The 18315-nt window shown below is 40.3% G+C and overlaps 1 protein-coding gene across 2 annotated transcripts in view; it reads right to left on the reverse strand.

The window, feature by feature from the left end:
* Positions 1–805: 805 nt before the first annotated feature.
* Positions 806–18315, reverse strand: part of FOXJ3 (forkhead box J3) — a 180423-nt gene continuing 162913 nt past the window's right edge. For both annotated transcript variants that reach the window (XM_012001722.1, XM_012001723.1), the window contains 5 exons: positions 14786–15202; positions 12773–12874; positions 12210–12401; positions 6046–6153; positions 806–4115 (listed from right to left, as the gene is read on the reverse strand). In XM_012001722.1, coding sequence (XP_011857112.1) covers positions 4000–4115; positions 6046–6153; positions 12210–12401; positions 12773–12874; positions 14786–15202 — 935 coding nt within the window. In that variant the 3' untranslated portion in view covers positions 806–3999. The remainder of the gene's footprint in view (positions 4116–6045; positions 6154–12209; positions 12402–12772; positions 12875–14785; positions 15203–18315) is intronic.

Here is an 18315-nt window from a genome sequence, read left to right on the forward strand (position 1 = left end):
ATGACCTCATTCCTCACCACCAGAATCTTGCCTTACCAGAGCATACCTTCAGAATAGCCTCCCTGGGCTGGCATTTGCTACCTGTCTTGGGCAAGTCTGTACCCCATAAAGGCAGGAACTGTGGCTTCCTCATCTCTGGATTTCTCATGAGAGGGTTTGACACAGAGTATGTGCTCAGCAAATGTAAAGCCCCACTTTCACCTTTTGGAAATAGCTCTGGAAAGGCAGTGCTGGGGACAAGACAGGGGGCAAGGGCAGGGGGTAGGGAGAGGGGAATTCCCTCACAGAGTATGAGAGGATTGTGTAAAAAACATGATGCCTGGAATCAAATGACCTGGATTCAAACCTCCGCTCTGTCACCTGCCAACTAAATAATCTAGACAAGTTTCTATACCTCTATCTGAGCTGTTCCCATGTTGGTAAAAGGAGGACCACAATATCTACTTAGCACAGCACCTGGTTACTGAGTACCAGTATGCTTTATGTTGCATGTGCTGTTCTAAATGTTTAAATGCACTAATTTATGTAAATCCCACTACAAGTCTGGGAGGCAGATACTATCCTCATTGTACTGGCACTGCAAATAAGGAAAATGAGGCCCAGGGAAATCCAGTGACTTCCCCAAGTTCATGGAGCTAATGAGATGCTCACTAAATGGCAGCAATTACTGTTCTCAGGTAGTAATGCAAGGGATACAATCTCAGTGACCCCACGGACTCTGGGGTCCTGGCTGTGGGGTTTCTGCACCTGGACTAGCTCCATTTTCACTTCTTCAATTACAGCAAACGACGGAGACCAATCAGTGTTGTAAATAGAGTTAACATAATATATTTATTTTAAGTGCCATTCATGCATATCAGTTCTGGCAGCAACAATCCTAATGACACTTGGAATATTTCTTTACAGCACTAAACAGTTACAAAGAATGGTTGCCGTTCATCATAGAGGCAAAATATGAAATCGTGCAATAGCAAAACTGTAGAAACATTAAAACACTGTCCAACAGCAGTACAGAGAGCAGGTTGTATCTGCACAAAAAGCCAATGCATTTTCATCACATATATACAATATAGATATGTACACATCACCCTCTGAATGAACAATATCAAAATACTCTATTCCATTTGAAATTATCCCCGGATTGATTCCCTCCCACTTCAAAGGACATCTGAGAGACATGTATTTACAAGAACACACATGAATACATTTACATTTCAAAAACTGCCACAAATGCCAGTCGGATTATTCTCCTGGACAGAGTACCCCCATTTGTTTACATGCATTTAATGTTCTTTCCCCCTAAAGTCTTCAGTCAATTTAAGCCCAAGACAGAACTTGTTCTGCATTAGCAACTACCATGCGAAATGGCCACTAGAGGGACTCTCTGCACCTCACCAGGTAACCTTGTCTGTGGCCAGGGCCCACAGAAAGCGCCTGTCCTGGGCTCCTGGACCACCTGGATCACAGGAGAGTGGGATGGGTCTGGGTGAAGGCTTTGCCTCCATGGCCATTCTTGGTAAGTTTAAATTCTCATAAAAATATTGATCACTGCAAATCAGTAAATGATTGCCAAATGGGAAATTCGCTTCACACAATTTATAAAATCATCATCAGTGGTTCTACTCAAATCACTCAGTATGATACTGCATTCCAATATCCAAATTGTTTAAAGTGCACATTGCTACCCAAGCAATTAAAACAGTTTCAAAACAGCTATTTTGGTGTCTAGAAAACAGTGACTTAAGCAAACCATGGAAAATCACCCCCTTTTTTTTCAAGCATTTACTCTGCAGGCTGCCATCTCATCTTGCCTCTGATCCTTCTAAGAGGGGCACGTTGGCTGCCTTTCCAGAATCCTCTGATTTTCGTTGATCCAAGGGGCTGGAACTGAGCTTCCTTTTTCATGCCAAGTAGGGTCCAAACAACAGAGAAACATAAAGCTCTTCCTTTCTCCCCAACCTCACCAGCCCTTACCATGGCTGGCTTCCCAGTGATTCATTCAAGGCAACACTTCATTAAAACACACACACACACACACACGCACAGGCACACTCTCTCACACACAGCACACACACACAGAAACAAAAGATGTTTGTTTAGTTCAAGTAGAGATTACTCAACCATAGAATCACTAAGGCTAATTAAAGTGATTTAGCATGGCTGCTAAGACCAGAGATGCTAAAAAGCAACCAGTGAGCAGTTACTACTCTTTGACTTGATGGAATATTTTTCCCCATTAGAATTGACACTTTTTTTTGGTCTAAAGAATCAATTCAAAATCTATTCATCAAAAAAACAAAAAAACAAAAAAACAAAAAAAAAACCCCTCATTTCTTCTAGTTTTATCATAAAACTAAGATAATCAGTCCATGCAAACTGTGATATGACATGAAACAAAACAAACCACCACCATTAAAAAAAACCATTAAGAGGTGGGCTGCATTTCAAAGAAAGGGACCAAATGTCATGCATACACAGACATACAGGACAACAGAAACAGCAGGCCACATAATATCTACATTAAACACTGAAGCAAATAAAATTTTAAGTGGCTCTATCCTCCTTTCAAGACAACCTAGAAGATGAGTGGGGAAACTTGCTTTAGAAACACTGCCCTGCTATTGTTGCCCAAATGGAATCTGATTCAAATTCCAGAAAAATCCGATTTAACTAAATCTGAATTAGCAAGAATGCCAAGACAGAGAAATCTATTCACATGGTAAAAGGAGTGATGACAGAGAATGACACAATGTCTCTCTGAGTGTCTTGTCTGTAAATTCTTATCAAGAAAAGTAATTCTGGGCTGGGCACAGTGGCTCACGCCTGTAATCCCAACACTCTGGGATGCTGAGGCAGGCGGACTGCCTGAGCTCAGGAGTTTGCGACCAGCCCGGGCAACATGGTGAAACCCCGTTTCTACTAAAAAAAAAAAAATTAGCTAGGCATGGCGGCGTGCACCTGTACTCCCAGCTACTCAGGAGGCTGAGGCAGGAGAATCGCTTGAACCCAGGAGGCGGAGGTTGCAGTGAGCTGAGATCGCGCCACTGCACTCCAGCCTGGGCAACAGGGTGAGACTCCACCTCTTAAAAAAAAAAAAAAAAAGTAATTCTGTGCTTTCAGACACATTTTTCCTTAATGAACCCAACAGGAGCTGAGCATTCACAGAAGGTAGCAATAAATATTAAAATAACACTTCTGAATAATAAATACATAGATGAATGTGGAAGCACTGATGTGTTTAAAGAGCCAAGCGATGCCCAACTTCTTACCAAACAACAAATTTTAGAGCTGTTATAACACAGATTTAGAAAAGCAGACATAAATACTCTATGATCCCCCAAGCATCAAAACCAATTTGGTCAGTTCTTCATGCTGCTCAGGAGCAACATGCCCCTATGGATTGTTGGAGAGTGTCAAATCCTGGGTTCCTTGACTTAGATTACCCACATTTCTAAAAAAGATTAAATAAGGGGAACTGGCTTTGGAAAAAATCTATTTCCTTTCAGTTTCCTACATCAGTTAAAAGCATCCTGCAGAAAATAGCCTAACAAGGAATAAAAACTGACAATAACTTTCCTTTCAAGACATAATAATCCAATTAGAAAAAACTGAAGCCTTTCAGTAATTTTTGTACATATATTTACACATATGTATCTTTATATAAACTGCTTGCAGCAAAATAGGCTCCGTCTGAAAAATCAGTCTGGCACTTGTGGTTAACATCAAACTGACACAAATACACAAAAAGCCGTCCAAATCACACAACAGTTAGGAGCTACATAGGGCAGCTGGCAGGGAGACAAACATGTAGTACTTGTTCAGGTCAGATAAAAGCAGTAAGTTATCCAGCTAAAATCCTTCTGATTGTCTTCAAAAGTAATTTTGATAACATTGGTAAAGTGATTAGCAAGTTTGCTTTCTCAACTGGATTCTCTCAAACCTTTCCCTTCACTGCACAGAAAGGTAACGTTAGGGTCTGGTGTCTCGCAGAAACAAGCCCTACACAATTGAATCCCAATCAAAGTCATCCTGGATGTCATCTGGAGGCAGGGAGCGCCGCATCTGGAAGGCTTGGGAAGGCATCATGTGCTGCTGGTTCATGGCTCTGTGATGGCCTGGAAGGAAAGAGGCAATATTAGCAGCGACTTGGGTAGAGAAGAAAGAAATAAACTAACCCCTACTGTGTACTTCCTATATGCCAGGTACACATTCTCTCACTAATTCAACCATAAGCCTTCAAAAAGTGGCTCTTATGATCCTCATTTTATAGGTAAGAGGATAGTATCGGTTTAAGAGGATGAGTAAATTACCCAAAGTCACACAACCACAGGGGGCAAAGACAGGATCTGAGGTCAGTTCACTTGACCCACACTCCTTCCGTTATACCAGGCTGCAGTAAGGAAGACACAAGAAAAGTGCCAATGTAGCCAATGCTCTTAGTCTGTTTTGCTCCAATACGTTGTTTCAGTAACATGAATTGGCTCCCATGAGAATGGTAAACAGGATAATGATAGCAGTGCACCAATGATGTCATACTGAATTTTCCCCAGCAAGCTAATTTCTGTGCCACCAAGTAACACCAAGTGAACACAGAGAACATCAACAAGGGAACACAGGAAGCCAGGAGGAACCACAGTTGAGTACAGAATGCCCACCTTCCCATGCTCTTCTTGCACCAGTTTGGCCATGTGCTGTTACTGTATCTTGACAGACCCCCTTCTAAACCAGCTGCTTTTTAAAAGTAGAGGTTGATATTTACTTGTAGAATTCTTTCTTTTATTACAAATTATACATATCCTTTTAACTGTTGTGGAAGTTTTACTGGATTATTTTTCTAGTACTCTGATTACAAAATTTCAAGTAGTCTGCTACTCATTTTTCTCATATGCCCTGAAATATTTTCTTGTACAATTATTTAATGCTAAGGTTTTCAGTATATCACAATATAGGTGAAATGCCTTCATTGAAAAAAAACCTGTAAGTTCCTTAATGTGGGTCAGGCACTAATTTACACAATTCTCATTTAATCCTAACAACTCAAGGACCTAGGTAGTGTTATTAGCCCCTTGTACAAACAGGGAAGCTGAGGTAGGAGGGTTAGGCAGCTTGCCTAACATCACACAGCCATTAAGCGGCAAAGCATGAAGATTTAAACACAAGCGCTCTGGCTCCAGAGTCTTATCCACCTTATGGTACCACTTACAATTTACTAGTAAGCACTCACAACAGTAACATTCCTTCCCCCTTCAGCAAAGGACATATCACTTGGTCCCAACTCCTTCCTCACTGCTGTCTACCACACAGTTCTTCAAGGTTTTAATTACACCCTCAACCCCATTACCTTTATGTCTTTTCCTCAAAGAGCCTAAGTAAAGAATTGTGCGGTATGCTGAGAAAAACAATGGACTCTGAATCCAGACACTGGGGCTTGAGTCTTGGTTTGGCCACTCACTAATCTGGGTGGCCTAGGCAAGGCATTTCTCCTTCGGAGCCTCCATTATCCTAAGGGATCCTTAAGACACTTTCCAGCTCTAACAATGTGCCGTATTCCCCTGGCTAAATGAAACGTATCCTGCATTCAAGAACCCAGCGGGAAAAGTTTATGAACCAGTTAACTCCTAAAATTTACCTTCTCTACGAGGTACTTCCCTGGAAACTACAGCTGTGGGAACTCCCTTGGAATGAATGAAGCAGAATCTACAGGAGCTAATAAAGTAGGTTCCTAAAACCTGCTAAAGTCCTGTCAAACACCCTCAACTGTGACCCCAGGACTTCTTAGAGAGGCAAGACAATAAATAACTAGAGTAAGTAGAATCATTGCATCTTGGGCTAAAAAGGGCTTCAGGTCCTACAGTCCAAACACCAACTGATGCTTGAATCCCTTCGTTAGCACTAGTGCCAAGTGGCTGTCCAGACATTGTCCCCTAGCCCCTCTTAACAGGGGGTTCTCTCCTTGAAGCCGCCTCATTCACCACTGGGAAAGCTAACGCTTCTCAATATTAAACTCTGGGTAATAAATCACACACCCACACACACACACATTACCTGCCATCGTTGTTCCTGGAGTGCTGAGTGCCTGTGGGATATGAGGATAACCAGGGGGTGGCATCACTGAAGGAGGGAGATTTTGCCTAGAATCTATGTACAAATTTCCTAATCAGATTAAAAACAGAAAGAGGGAAAATATGTTACCACAAATAAAACAAATGGAGTACTAAAATCTTAACAGAATTGTTACCCTGAAAGTAAACTAAGCAGGTAAAGTGAGGAAAAAAGAGGAAGAAAATACTACTCTTTTCAGATGCTATAACTGTGGTCTTGGCCTTTTGAACAGGGTGCCAGGCTGGGTGTGAACACACTGGAACTAATGCTGGCACTGCCACTAACTGTAGACTGGTAGGCAAGTTATGTCTATTATTGCTGCTGTCACATACCTCATTACAATTCAAAAGTATTTTTGTATCCATTACTTCATCTGACCCTCCCACTAAGCCCCAAAGGAGGGCAAGACAGGGATTGTTATACCCATTTTACAGATGAGGCAATTGAAACTCAGAAAGGCTAACTTGACTTGCCCAAAGACACGTTAGTTTGACAATGCTAGGACTAGAATTCAGATCTCCTAACTCATAGACTCTTTTTTTTGAGACAGGGTCTCACTCTGTCACCCAGGCTGGAGTGCAGTGGCGTAATCTCAGCTCACTGCTGCTTCCGCCTCCCGGGTTCGAGCGATTCTCCTGCCTCAGCCTCCCAAGTAGCTGGGATTACAGGCATGCACTACCATGCCTGGCTAATTTTTGTATTTTTAGTAGAGATGGGGTTTCACCATGTTGGCCAGGCTGATCTTGAACTCCTGACCTCAAGTGATCCACCTGTCTCGGCCTCCCAAAGTGCTGGGATTACAGGCATGAGCCACAGCACCCAGCCACTCATGGACTCTTTCTACATCACCACCTATTCGCCATTTCCCTGATGTTCTCACCCTTGAAGCAGGCCTAACCATGTGTGCCCTTGTGCCTGGGAAGCACAAGGTAACAGTAAAGATCTGCACATAGTAAAACAGCTACATCAAGCAATGATTAAAAACGTATTATTCTGAGCAGGGCATGGTGGCTCAGGCTTGTAATCCCAGCACTTTGGGAGGCAGAGGTGGGCAGATCACCTGAGGTCAGGAGTTCGACATCAGACTGGCCAACATGGCAAAACCCTGTCTCTACTAAAAATACAAAGAATTAGATGGGTGTGGTGGCATGCACCTGTAGTCCCAGCTACTCGGGAGGCTGAGGGAGGAGAGTCGCTTGAACCTGGGAGATGGAGGTTATAGTGAGCCGAGATAGTGCTACTACACTCCAGCCTGGATAACAGAGTGAGTCTCTGTCAAAAGAGAGGGGAATGGGGAGGGGAGAGGAGGGGAGAGGAGAGGGGAGGGGAGGGGAGGGGAGGGGGAAGGGAAGTATTATTCTGTAGTGTGAGGATGGGGACCATGGATCTCATTCAAATTTTATTTCAGAAGTTTCTTAATATATTTTCATTAACAGGAGACATCAAGTGTTAACACCTCCAAAATGGCAACTACGTTACATCATAATACAAAAGAGAGAGAGAACAAATATGACCCCTCCCCCAATAACTCATGAGGAATGATTATAAAAGTGGTTCACATTGTAAGGAACATCTGGAATTCTGGAAAGGCTACTTCCCTAAGGTTATTTAGTATTTCATGTAAATTACACTTGAATTCTAGTAATGTTGTAATGAAACCAAAAAACAATAATCATTTTCCCAGAGGAAACTAGAAAGAGTGGAAAAAATCTTCCACTTCTATTAAGGTAAGGCATTCTGTATTTGGCTGCTCACAAGTCTGTACCCTCCAGTGGAAAGCCAGACTATCCAGGCTTGAGATGGCCTCAGAGATAATCTACTCTGACCTTACCTCTGTCCATGTAGATAGGGAAACAGGAACAGAGGAAATGAGAGAGAACCAGGACCAGAATCCAACACTTCTGACCCCCGTCCCTGCCTCCCATGATAACATGCCTTTCATCAGTGAAGTTTATAGTCAGAACTGAGCTCTTCGATTGACTGACCATACTGATGATTTAGAAAGAAAAAAGAGGAGAAACGTTATACTAAACTATAGCTCTAATACTGGTGCAAGTGACGCGGGGCGGAATCCTGTCTCCAAATGCTGATTGGTCTTCACATGCACGGCTAGTGCACTTTCTAAAGACTGCACCAAGCTGGACGACCAAGGAAGGCATCCCCTGAGCAGGTGTTTTTTTGAGGAAAAAAAGAGAACAAGATGAGAAAATGAGTCATGTGTCTATCTTAGGGAAGACCACTCTGAACAAGAGGGAAGAGCAAGTACAAAGGCCCTGGTTAGGTAGAGTGTGCTACCTAGAGTGTTCAAAGAACACCAGGGAGACCAGTAGTGTTGGAGCACAGGGGTGGAGGGGAGAAGGCAGGAGACAAGATCAGAAATAACGGGTGATCAGATTGTGTAGGCCATATAGGCCATAGTAACAACATTGGTCTTTACTGAGAAAGATGGAGGGTTCTGAGCAGAAAACAGACATGACATGATCTGACCTGTCTTGCAAAATCCCACTTAACCTACAAAGTCCAGCTTAAATGTGTTGTCTTCTAGGAAAATTTTCATCTTTCCAAGAGAAGTATGTACCCCTTTCTCTGAATTCTTACTGCACTTATACCCTATGGAGAAGTGTAGCCCTCAACATACTATATATATATATATATTTTTTTTTTTTTTTTTTGAGACGGAGTCTCGTTCTGCCGCCCAGGCTGGAATGTGGTGGCGCAATCTTGGCTCACTGCAAGCTCTGCCTCCCGGGTTCACACCATTCTCCTGCCTCAGCCTCCCAAGTAGCTGGGACTACAGGAACCCACCACCATGCCCGGCTAATTTTTAAAATATTTTTTTAGAAGAGACGGAGTTTCACCATGTTAGCCAGGACAGTCTCTATCTCCCGACCTCATGATCCACCTGCCTCGGCCTCCCTAAGAGGCCTCCCTAACATATTGTATTTCTTGATGGACCTGTCTCAACCATTAGGTTGTGAACTCTTTGAGACAAAAGCTACTACAGGGGTCTTTATTCTCAGTGCCCAATACACAGCTAGACACAGAAAAGGTGTCTAGTATGTACTCAATGACTGCATCCCTACCTATATTTAATGACCTTTAAGCAAAGCATCAAATTACAGTAGTACAGCCAGAAGATATAAACAAATTATAACCACAGGTAAAAAGATTTAGGAAAAGATGTCATAGACTGTGTTCTATAACATCCTTCTCCCCTTCTCCCTTCTACACTAGCATACTACACCACTAATTTCTGGAGTCTATAGGACGCTCAAGGAGGTGTTCACCAAAAGAGGGTCCCTGAAAACAGGAATAACAGGAAAGGTTTAAGGAAATGGAGAGACTATATTCTGGGACTCAAGACCTACACCTAAATGAATTTTACAACTTTGGGCAAGTCACTTTCTCCCCCTGGATCAAAATGTCCTTATCTGTTAAATAAAGGGATAAAATCAGCAGCCCTCTGAAAGTCTCCTCTTGACTATACTTCTAAGAAATTATGACAAAGAATTATTGGGGTGTAGAGATGAGGGAAGTGAAAGATCTGAATGGATGTGATATACAGGGATGTAAGGAAGAGAAAAAAGGAATGACAGAAAAACACACTTAAAACAAGAGGAAGCAGGCTGGACATGTAAAAAAAATCTGAATATTTGTGAACAGACATCAGCAGGCATGAAGTGATGAATACTTGGAGCACCATAACTGATGAGAGAACAACTTGTCAGAGGCCAACACAGCTTGGCAGGCATGAGTCAGAAGGAAGATACAAAAGGGGAGTGAGAGTAGAAAGAACTGAATAAACACTGAAGAAAAACTATAGTTTTTCTACCTTTGACAGGCTGTGACTAGGGTAGCACTGAGAATCACAAAGGTGTCACTGGGACCCTAGAGAGGAGGAGGGCCCTGACAAAAGAGATGACAGAAAAAATTAACAGAATCAGAATCACAGAACACCAGAACAAATAACCAAGGTCAAGGCTCAAGAAGAGATGACTACAGAAGTCTAGGAACAAAGGGCTTTAGGAAAATAACTCAGGATCTCAGTCTAGAGAGAATCCAGGAGTGCCTGGGTACTCTCTGACAGAGGACAGCAGTAGATAAACAGTGTTTTTTCCATGACAAAACTACCAAGTTCCAAGACCAAAAGGTACACATAGACCTTTCTTACAGACTTAGGGCACAAAACTGAAATTCAACAATGTGGGAGCTACTGGCTAACATGTACACTGGCTTTTGAGATTGCCTTCTTCTTCTTCTTCTTTGGAGACGAAGCCTCCCTCTGTTGCCCAGGCTGGAGTGCAGTGGCATGATCTCAGCTCACCGCAACCTCCGCCTCCCAGGTGGCTGGGATTACAGGCACGTGCCACCACGCCCAGTTAATTTTTGTATTTTTAGTAGAGACGGGGTTTCACCATGTTGGCCAGGCTGGTCTCAAACTCTTGACTTCAGGTGATCAGCCTGCCTCAGCCTCCCAAAGGGCTGGGGTTGCAGGCATGAGCCACCACACCTGGCCAAGGCTGCCTTCTTCTAAGGCTGACCCACAACTTCTTCTACTTGTCCTGCCTGAGGCAACAATCTGTGAGCAACACAGGTACTTACCTCCACACACACAAGACTAGTGATACATATATAAGCTATTTAATTTCACTTAGTACTTTTTGAGGCTGACTGAAATGATTAGAGGTGGAGTTAGCAAAGAAGTGAACATCATGACAGCACTTAGAAGCAACAATTTTGGATGAATATAGAAAGAAAAGAGGAAAGGAGAAAAAAGGGATAAAAAACAGAGGGAGGTGGTACACCTGGTCTAAGAACTTAAAGCAAGTTGAAAAACTGAAAGTGATATATCCTGAAAGGGACAAAGTATGGGCTTAGAACCCATGAGAGAAACAAAGAAGACATGCTGTCCATCTGCAAGAAAATATTTTAAAAAATGAAATGGAAGAAGGGCACATAAGTGAGGATACCTGAATTATAGAGATCTTGATGCTTAAAAATGAATATATATCAGAAAGATACCAAAAAGAACTAATAAAAGGAGAGAGAGACAAAGAAGCTAAAAAGTTATCAAAAACTAAATTCTCTCTGGCACAGAGAGAAATCAGTCACGGGACTGAATGAGGCCCTTGTGTGGATATAATTCACTGAATGAATAGGTCACCAGAATCAAAGAGTGACTGAAAGTTTCAGGCAGGATAAGCAATTCAAAATAGCTTAGGAAAAGCTATTCAAGATGGAAGAAGAAAAGATAATAGATTTCCACTACATCAAAGGATACAGAAATAAAGATTTCATGAAAAGAAAGACATAGATTGATAAGCTTGAGTTGAATAAACTCAAACCATGGATGGACGAAAGATGTGAAATAAGATAGAATAATGGTTAAAGGAAGCCACTCAGGACAGAGAAGAGAGAGCTTGTTGGCATAAAATGTAAAGTCAATATAACACACAGAAAATAAATAGACTTGATGATAAGACAAGGTAAGGAATTAAAATGAAGAAAGAAGTAACTTGGATATGAAATTCCTATAGAAAAATGTGGGCAGTGCAATCAGAGTAGAAGACATGGCTGCAAGGATAAAGAATAAAGGAAGAAAGCGAGATTTTTAAAATACAAAGGAAAGATTTTGGGTCTAAAGTAAAACATCAGTGAGACTATTTTCCATTACGTCCACTCTTCAAACACTTTGAATTCTTGCATTTTAACATTCTTAGGAGATAGACAAGACACGCCGATTTCCATTGCAGATCTGTACAAATTTAAATTAATATAATCTCATAATTATGTCATATAAAAACATGTTATCTCCAATATAATTTAATTCTTGTTTGATAACTTAGTAAAAGGTTAATGACAACAGTTAACTGTAAATAATAAAGCAATCATATAAATCACAACAGAAGAACATACAGTCTCTTTACCTCAATTTTTCTAAGATATACCCTACATATAAATTATTTGCTTTCATTCATTTCTTATAAATAAAAATTTGTAAACAGATCACTGTCACCATTAGCAGCAAACCAAGTTGGTTAAGACAGTTACTACATTTCGTATGAATGAGAAAATGAGAAAAATCAAGAAGATAACTAATCCCATACCTGTTCCAATGTGTTGGGAAGGTTTTGTTGGATGCATGGCACCATGACAAACATTTTGCTGAACATTACTCTGTGAATGAATAAGGCCAGTTTGTGTAAAGAACTGATTAAGAGAAGAACAGAGATCGGCAAACTGAACTTGATCTAAAGACCAGTTCTTGAGATCTGCCTGTCTCATACTCTCCATCAGACCTATGAGGAAAGCATTAAAAATATGTTAGCACAGTTATACAATAAACATTGCAAGGAAAATAGCAAGATACAATTTTTTTCAGCCCTCAAAATTTCCACTCACTCCATTTTATGGCAGTGATTTGCCCACGCAATGAAGAATGATCTTTTTAAGTTATTCAAAGCCCAATTATTTTAAATGTGGCCAAATTTCTTTCAGAACTTGTCTGTGACCCTCTGCTATATCAACTGGCCAAAATCATTATGAATTTTACCAACTGCAAAAGAAATGCTATATAAGATGTTTATTTCTACTACAAAGAAAGTTACAATCTAGCAGAGAAACAGGATCATGTGTATTTGGTTATATGTCAAAAAGAACCAACACTCACCTTGAAACTGTGAAAGGTCTACATCTGACCAATTAACACTGCTGGCAATTCGACAGCTTTCTTTTAGCATATCAAGTGTCGCATACCAATCATTTGAAACACCTATAAAAGTAATATTGACAACAGTCTAATTCCTGGATGGTGAAAGGGTGAAGTGTGATAAGGGAAAACGATGAGCTGGCCCTATTCCTGAAATTGGCTGATTCTTGTCCAGTCTTACAAGGGGATTTGTACTCATTATTATCATGTGTTGGGCAATCTGCTCTGTGAGATAGGCAGAAAGGTATTATTTCTCTCCGTTTTACAAATAAAAGAAACTGAACCAGAGAGGTGACATAACTTAGCAAGGTTATCATGATGAATCTAAGACTTGAACCCAGGTCTTCTAACCTCCAGTCTGGCAGCTTCCAAACTGCCACATCACCTAGTAATATCAAACTTGATACTGCTCTTTACATTACAGTACCAATAAATGAACAGGTAGGAAATGTCATGCAAATCTGTATTTTCCCCTATATAAAGTTCATTTTCCTGTCTTGCTATGACCTTAAAAGAACTTAGAGAGGCAGGTTCTCACTTAGAGGCAATACACAGTACAATTTAATGCAATGACTTAAGGCAGGTGGATCAGATCATATAGTAAGAGTAAATGCTTCTTCCAATGCAATCTTAGGAGAAAAAAATTTAACACAGTCCCCCTGCCAAGTTAGTGAAGGAAGAGGAGTGAGATCTCTGTAAGAAATGCTGATGAATCCACGTCATGGCATTTCTAGTCAGAAATGGTATCCTCTGGTATGACATCAGAAGAGTTTAAGACTCCATAATCTGTATGTCAGCAAACCAGTCATTAGTCAGAGGCCATGTAGCAAGAGTTACCCTCAATGAGACAGCAGTGCTGAATAGAGGAAGAAAATTCTCCATTCAGTGACTGCTGTCAAGCCACTCTGTTTCTAGGATCACCCCTGCATGGATGAAGATAAAGACCAACAAAAAGGGTTGGTTGGTTTGCTTTTGCTACATCAAGGCATCTCTTGGCTATATCAACTACTGGCTACTTGATTACAAAATTCTGCCAATTATGGATTTTTAAAATAAACAATCAACTAGAGACAACATGACCCTGCCATGAAGCAAGTCATAATTTAGGAAGAAATTTGTTGCGGGGTGGGAGGGGATTAAACTAATACCCAAATGAGCCACGAACATGCAAGTCTACCAGACTCAGATCCTTTAGTTCAAGAAGAACTTCACGGATAAGGAAACCAAAGTTCAAAGGAATTATATGATTTAAGTCACTTAGTAATACAACAGCCAAAGCAGTACTAGAATCCCGATCTCTTGAGGTAAATGCAACTCAGGTAGTCAAAAGGTCAGGGTAGGAAAAAGGTTAACTGAAATGAAATTATGACCAGGAACCAGGGCACTTGCCATGACTAATTTGTTGCTGTGGGTAAGAGGAAGAGGAGGCTCCTTTAATAAATACTGACTTGGCAAATAAAAATAAAGCAAACTCTGCAAAGAGTGGGTGAGCAAACCCTACCCACTTAGTAAATGTCTGCTAACTTTAGTTCTTTTAGAATAACTGGTGTTACAAGCTTTGAAGTCAGACATGTCAGAATATAAACCCCAGTTCTACCACTTACCACAGTATGATCTTAAGCAAATTACTTAAAATTCTTTTAGTTGCATTTTCCTATATATAAAATGTGGTCATCTATACTTGATTTGGGAGGATAATGTAAGATAATGTATCTAAATTACAAACTACAGTTAAAATCAAAACCTGCAAGGGTTGCTGGGTTTGCCTATGTTGCCACAATAAATTTTAATCAAGAAAATCGCCAGGTCAGTCTATGAATTAAATGAGTTACAACTATAGGATTATAGCAAGGAAACACAAAAGGAAACAGATGAAAAGAGGTTTTGGTAGCAAATACTACATGAGCTCCAAATAACAAAGGACAGATTCTAATTCACAGTTAGCCAAACACGAGCCAGGAGACAAAAACTTACCAGAATTACAGGATACCTGTTGTGGGGGTGGGGGTGCCTGATGTGTTAACGTCTGATGCTGATGGTTCGGATGGTGCTGTATGTGTTGATGTGGAGAGGGATGCTGGGGGTGAGGAGACTGGAGCTGGCTGTGTTGCTGTGGGTGTGGTGCTGGGTGCGGGGAACGCTGCGGATGCTGTGGTAAACCATGAGGTCGATGGGGAGGATGTGGAGATGGCTGTGTGTGCATCTGGGGGTGAGATAGTGAGACCTGTGCAACCGAATTACTGCCTGTGGTATTGAGGCCACTGCCATGACTGTTGGACAGGCTGCTTTGGTTGCTGTGTGGGTGAGTGCTCACTGTACTGCTGGGAGAGTGCTGATAGGAACATGAAGTGTGGGACTGCTGGGAAGATTCAGAAGGGATGTTCATCAAACCTAAAAACAGTCAGAGAGAGCAAGATCGTTTATGGTCGGATTTCAGCTGTATTTTATGACAAACGTTTGTAAAATTATTAATGTAACAAAAGCATATGATGCCAGGGAGCTACACTGGTTCAATTTAACAAGTGCTAATGCAACATCCACTACAAACTAGGCTCTGTGGTTATTGAGAAGAAATATAATTCCCCACCCTTGAGCGGAAGAGAAAGACAAGATTATGACCAACAATATAAGTACTAAAACTAAAGTATACAGAGGATTATGAAAACTGCTCCTTGTCTGTTCAGCTAGGAGGCGGCTCAAAATATAGAAAAGCCTTTGTTTTAAAGACAGTGCCTGAATTGAGTCTTGAAAGGTAAGTAAATGTTAGGGGAAAAGTGGGAAAGGTGTTGGGGTCACACTCAGGATGGTTCTCTGTAGGCATAAAGACCAAGGCTTTGATAGAAGATCGCACAATCTAAACTAAAACCCAATTGGCTAACAGTTTAAAACTTTTCCAAATAGGTAAAAGTAATGGAAAGACAAAGGAAAAGAGGACGTTGTTTATGCCAAATTAGGGAAGGGGCATAGGCTGCGAGCTGGAATGTGCCTGTGAGCACGTCCAGCACAAACATCTTGGTTAAGGTACAAGGACATAGAATGTACTAGGCGCCTGTGAGCATGTTTAACAGCTACATAGGATAGGGCCCAATAAAGAGTTATTAGCATAAAGTAAGGAGGCTTAAAGGAAGTTAGTTTTTAAAAGAAACTATTATTTCTAACACTTATGATTTATTCTTTAACAAGAAAGGAAACTTTTGAAGAGGAACTTTTTACTTTCTACATAGTGAAGGTATACGCTGCAGGATGAGCTCTATAAATGTTAGCTGCCATGATGATGACTAAGCCAAAAGTGCTTAATGTTAAGGATAATTTTTGTTTGGTCTGCAAGTAGTTAGATAATCTTACTGCAACATTTGGTTCTATGTAACTAGATTATTTTCAAATCCCAAAGGGTGGCCCATGCAATGTTATGCTGAACCAAACATAAAAATAATTTTATTGAATGAAAAAAAAAAAAACCACAAGATAATATCAATCAATAAAACCACGTTTTAAAAAGATAAAATTATTCTCATATTTGTAATTAGTAGTAAAACTGTATTTGAGTACACTGCAAGATAATCTTAAAAGCTACCAAGTTTTACAGGCAGAAGAGTTAATAAAAGTTCTTGCCTTGGCCCTAGAAAATAGTCACATATAAGGAATCTGTAGGGTTATTACCGTAAGATCAAAGAAAGCAGTAATTTATCAATTTTCAATAAAATCCTAGCATTTTACAAGGGAACCAAGGTCTGATCTGTATCAACATTTTCAATCTCAAATTATTTTTAAATAAAAGAAAGCAAAATATCTCTCCAGAAGCCCAATATATAAAACTGGTAAGTATACTAAAATTGTTTCTTTGAAGCTGGGGAAGGAAGCTTGCTAGGTCTACCTCTGCATCCGCACATTTCTCCTCTGGCAGTCCCAAAGATCTTTACAAAAGCCAAAGCCTCTGAAGAAAACAATCTAAAAATCACTGATCTAATCCAATCCTCTTTATTGTACAAATGGGGACACTGAAGTCCAGAGATGAGAAGTTAACTCAGTTGACTTAATGGCAGAACCTGGACTAGAACCCAGAATTCCCATCGATGCTTTTTTTGTTTTTTTTTTTTAAATAGTGTGATGGAATGGAATTATGGGTTTCAGAAATTGTCATTGTTATTTCAAAGCCTTTATTTTTCTGTTATGAATACCAAGGCTGGATTTGCTTAGCAAACTCTTCTATTAGTTCTTTTTATACTTTTATAGATAAAAAACTTAAAAGTTGAGAAAACATATGAATCTTACTTTAAATTCAAATGCTAACCAGAAAAGGCCATTTCACATACACATGATCAGTATTCATCAATATAAGTAACAGTATATAACATTAACATTAACTGAAAGTAAGTATTAACATGCAAACAGTATAAAGACAAGGATTTCTGTTTCTTTTTTTTCACTGCTGTGAACATATAAACTTTCTGGGTTGGGGTGCTACAGTTTCAATGTATGTGTCCCTCCAAAATTCACATGTTGGAACTTAAACCCCCAGGTGATGGTATTAAGAAGTGGGACCTTGAGGAGGTAATGAGGGACTGGGCCTTGCAAAAGGGATGAAGAGAACTAGCTACTTTTTGCCCTTCCATGTTGTCTGCCACATGAGGACACAGTGCTCAGCTCCATGTGAGAATACTGCCAAAAGGCACCATTTACGATGAACAAGCCCTTGCCAGACACCAAATCTGTTGGTTCCTTGATCCTGAACTTCCCAACCTCCCAAACTGTGAGAAATACATTTCTGTTGTTTATAAATTACCCATTCTAAGGTATTTTGACACAGCAGCAGGAAAGGAATAAAACATGGGGTATAAATAGTTAATGTGCCAAACAAACAAGTAATTAGGAAATGCTTCAACAGTAGAGTTCCCAACAATTTCTGACTAGTCATCTTTGGGGAAAAGATGTGACATTTTTACCCTCTGATTAAAATTAAACCAGCAGTTAATGGGACGAGAACACATTAGAGCAAGAATCTAGCATTTGGTTGAGATATAATAGTGTGTTTCAACTAAAGTCACTTTTAATATTAAAATCTGACTTATGTATATTGCGTAAAACAATGACCCAAAGTTTACTAGTAGCTGATGTATTCACTTGTAAGTGCCACACTCAAAATCACAAATTTGGTGCTACCACATTCCGATAAGTTATCTTTTTGCTAATACCAGTCAGACCAAAAGCAAGGCACGTCTATTCTTGTGGTGCAACATTCACCACTCAAACACTTCATATGCCAGATATCACTAATTAATTATAGTGGTGTTTCCCGTATGGTATAGATGCAGTGTCAGAATTCTTTAACACAGTGCTCCTGGATGACACTAGTAAACAAGTAAGTAGGCATGCAACATAAAATTTATCTGCCATTTTTGTGCTATGATATAAACAGAACATACTAAAGGCACAAAGGGCAAAATATAATTATCCAATTCTTATTGTGATGATAATATTTCAAGATTAAGAGTATAACAGCTGTC

Source organism: Mandrillus leucophaeus, unplaced genomic scaffold (genome assembly GCF_000951045.1).
Source record: "Mandrillus leucophaeus isolate KB7577 unplaced genomic scaffold, Mleu.le_1.0 Scaffold67, whole genome shotgun sequence".
Lineage (NCBI taxonomy): Eukaryota > Metazoa > Chordata > Mammalia > Primates > Cercopithecidae > Mandrillus > Mandrillus leucophaeus.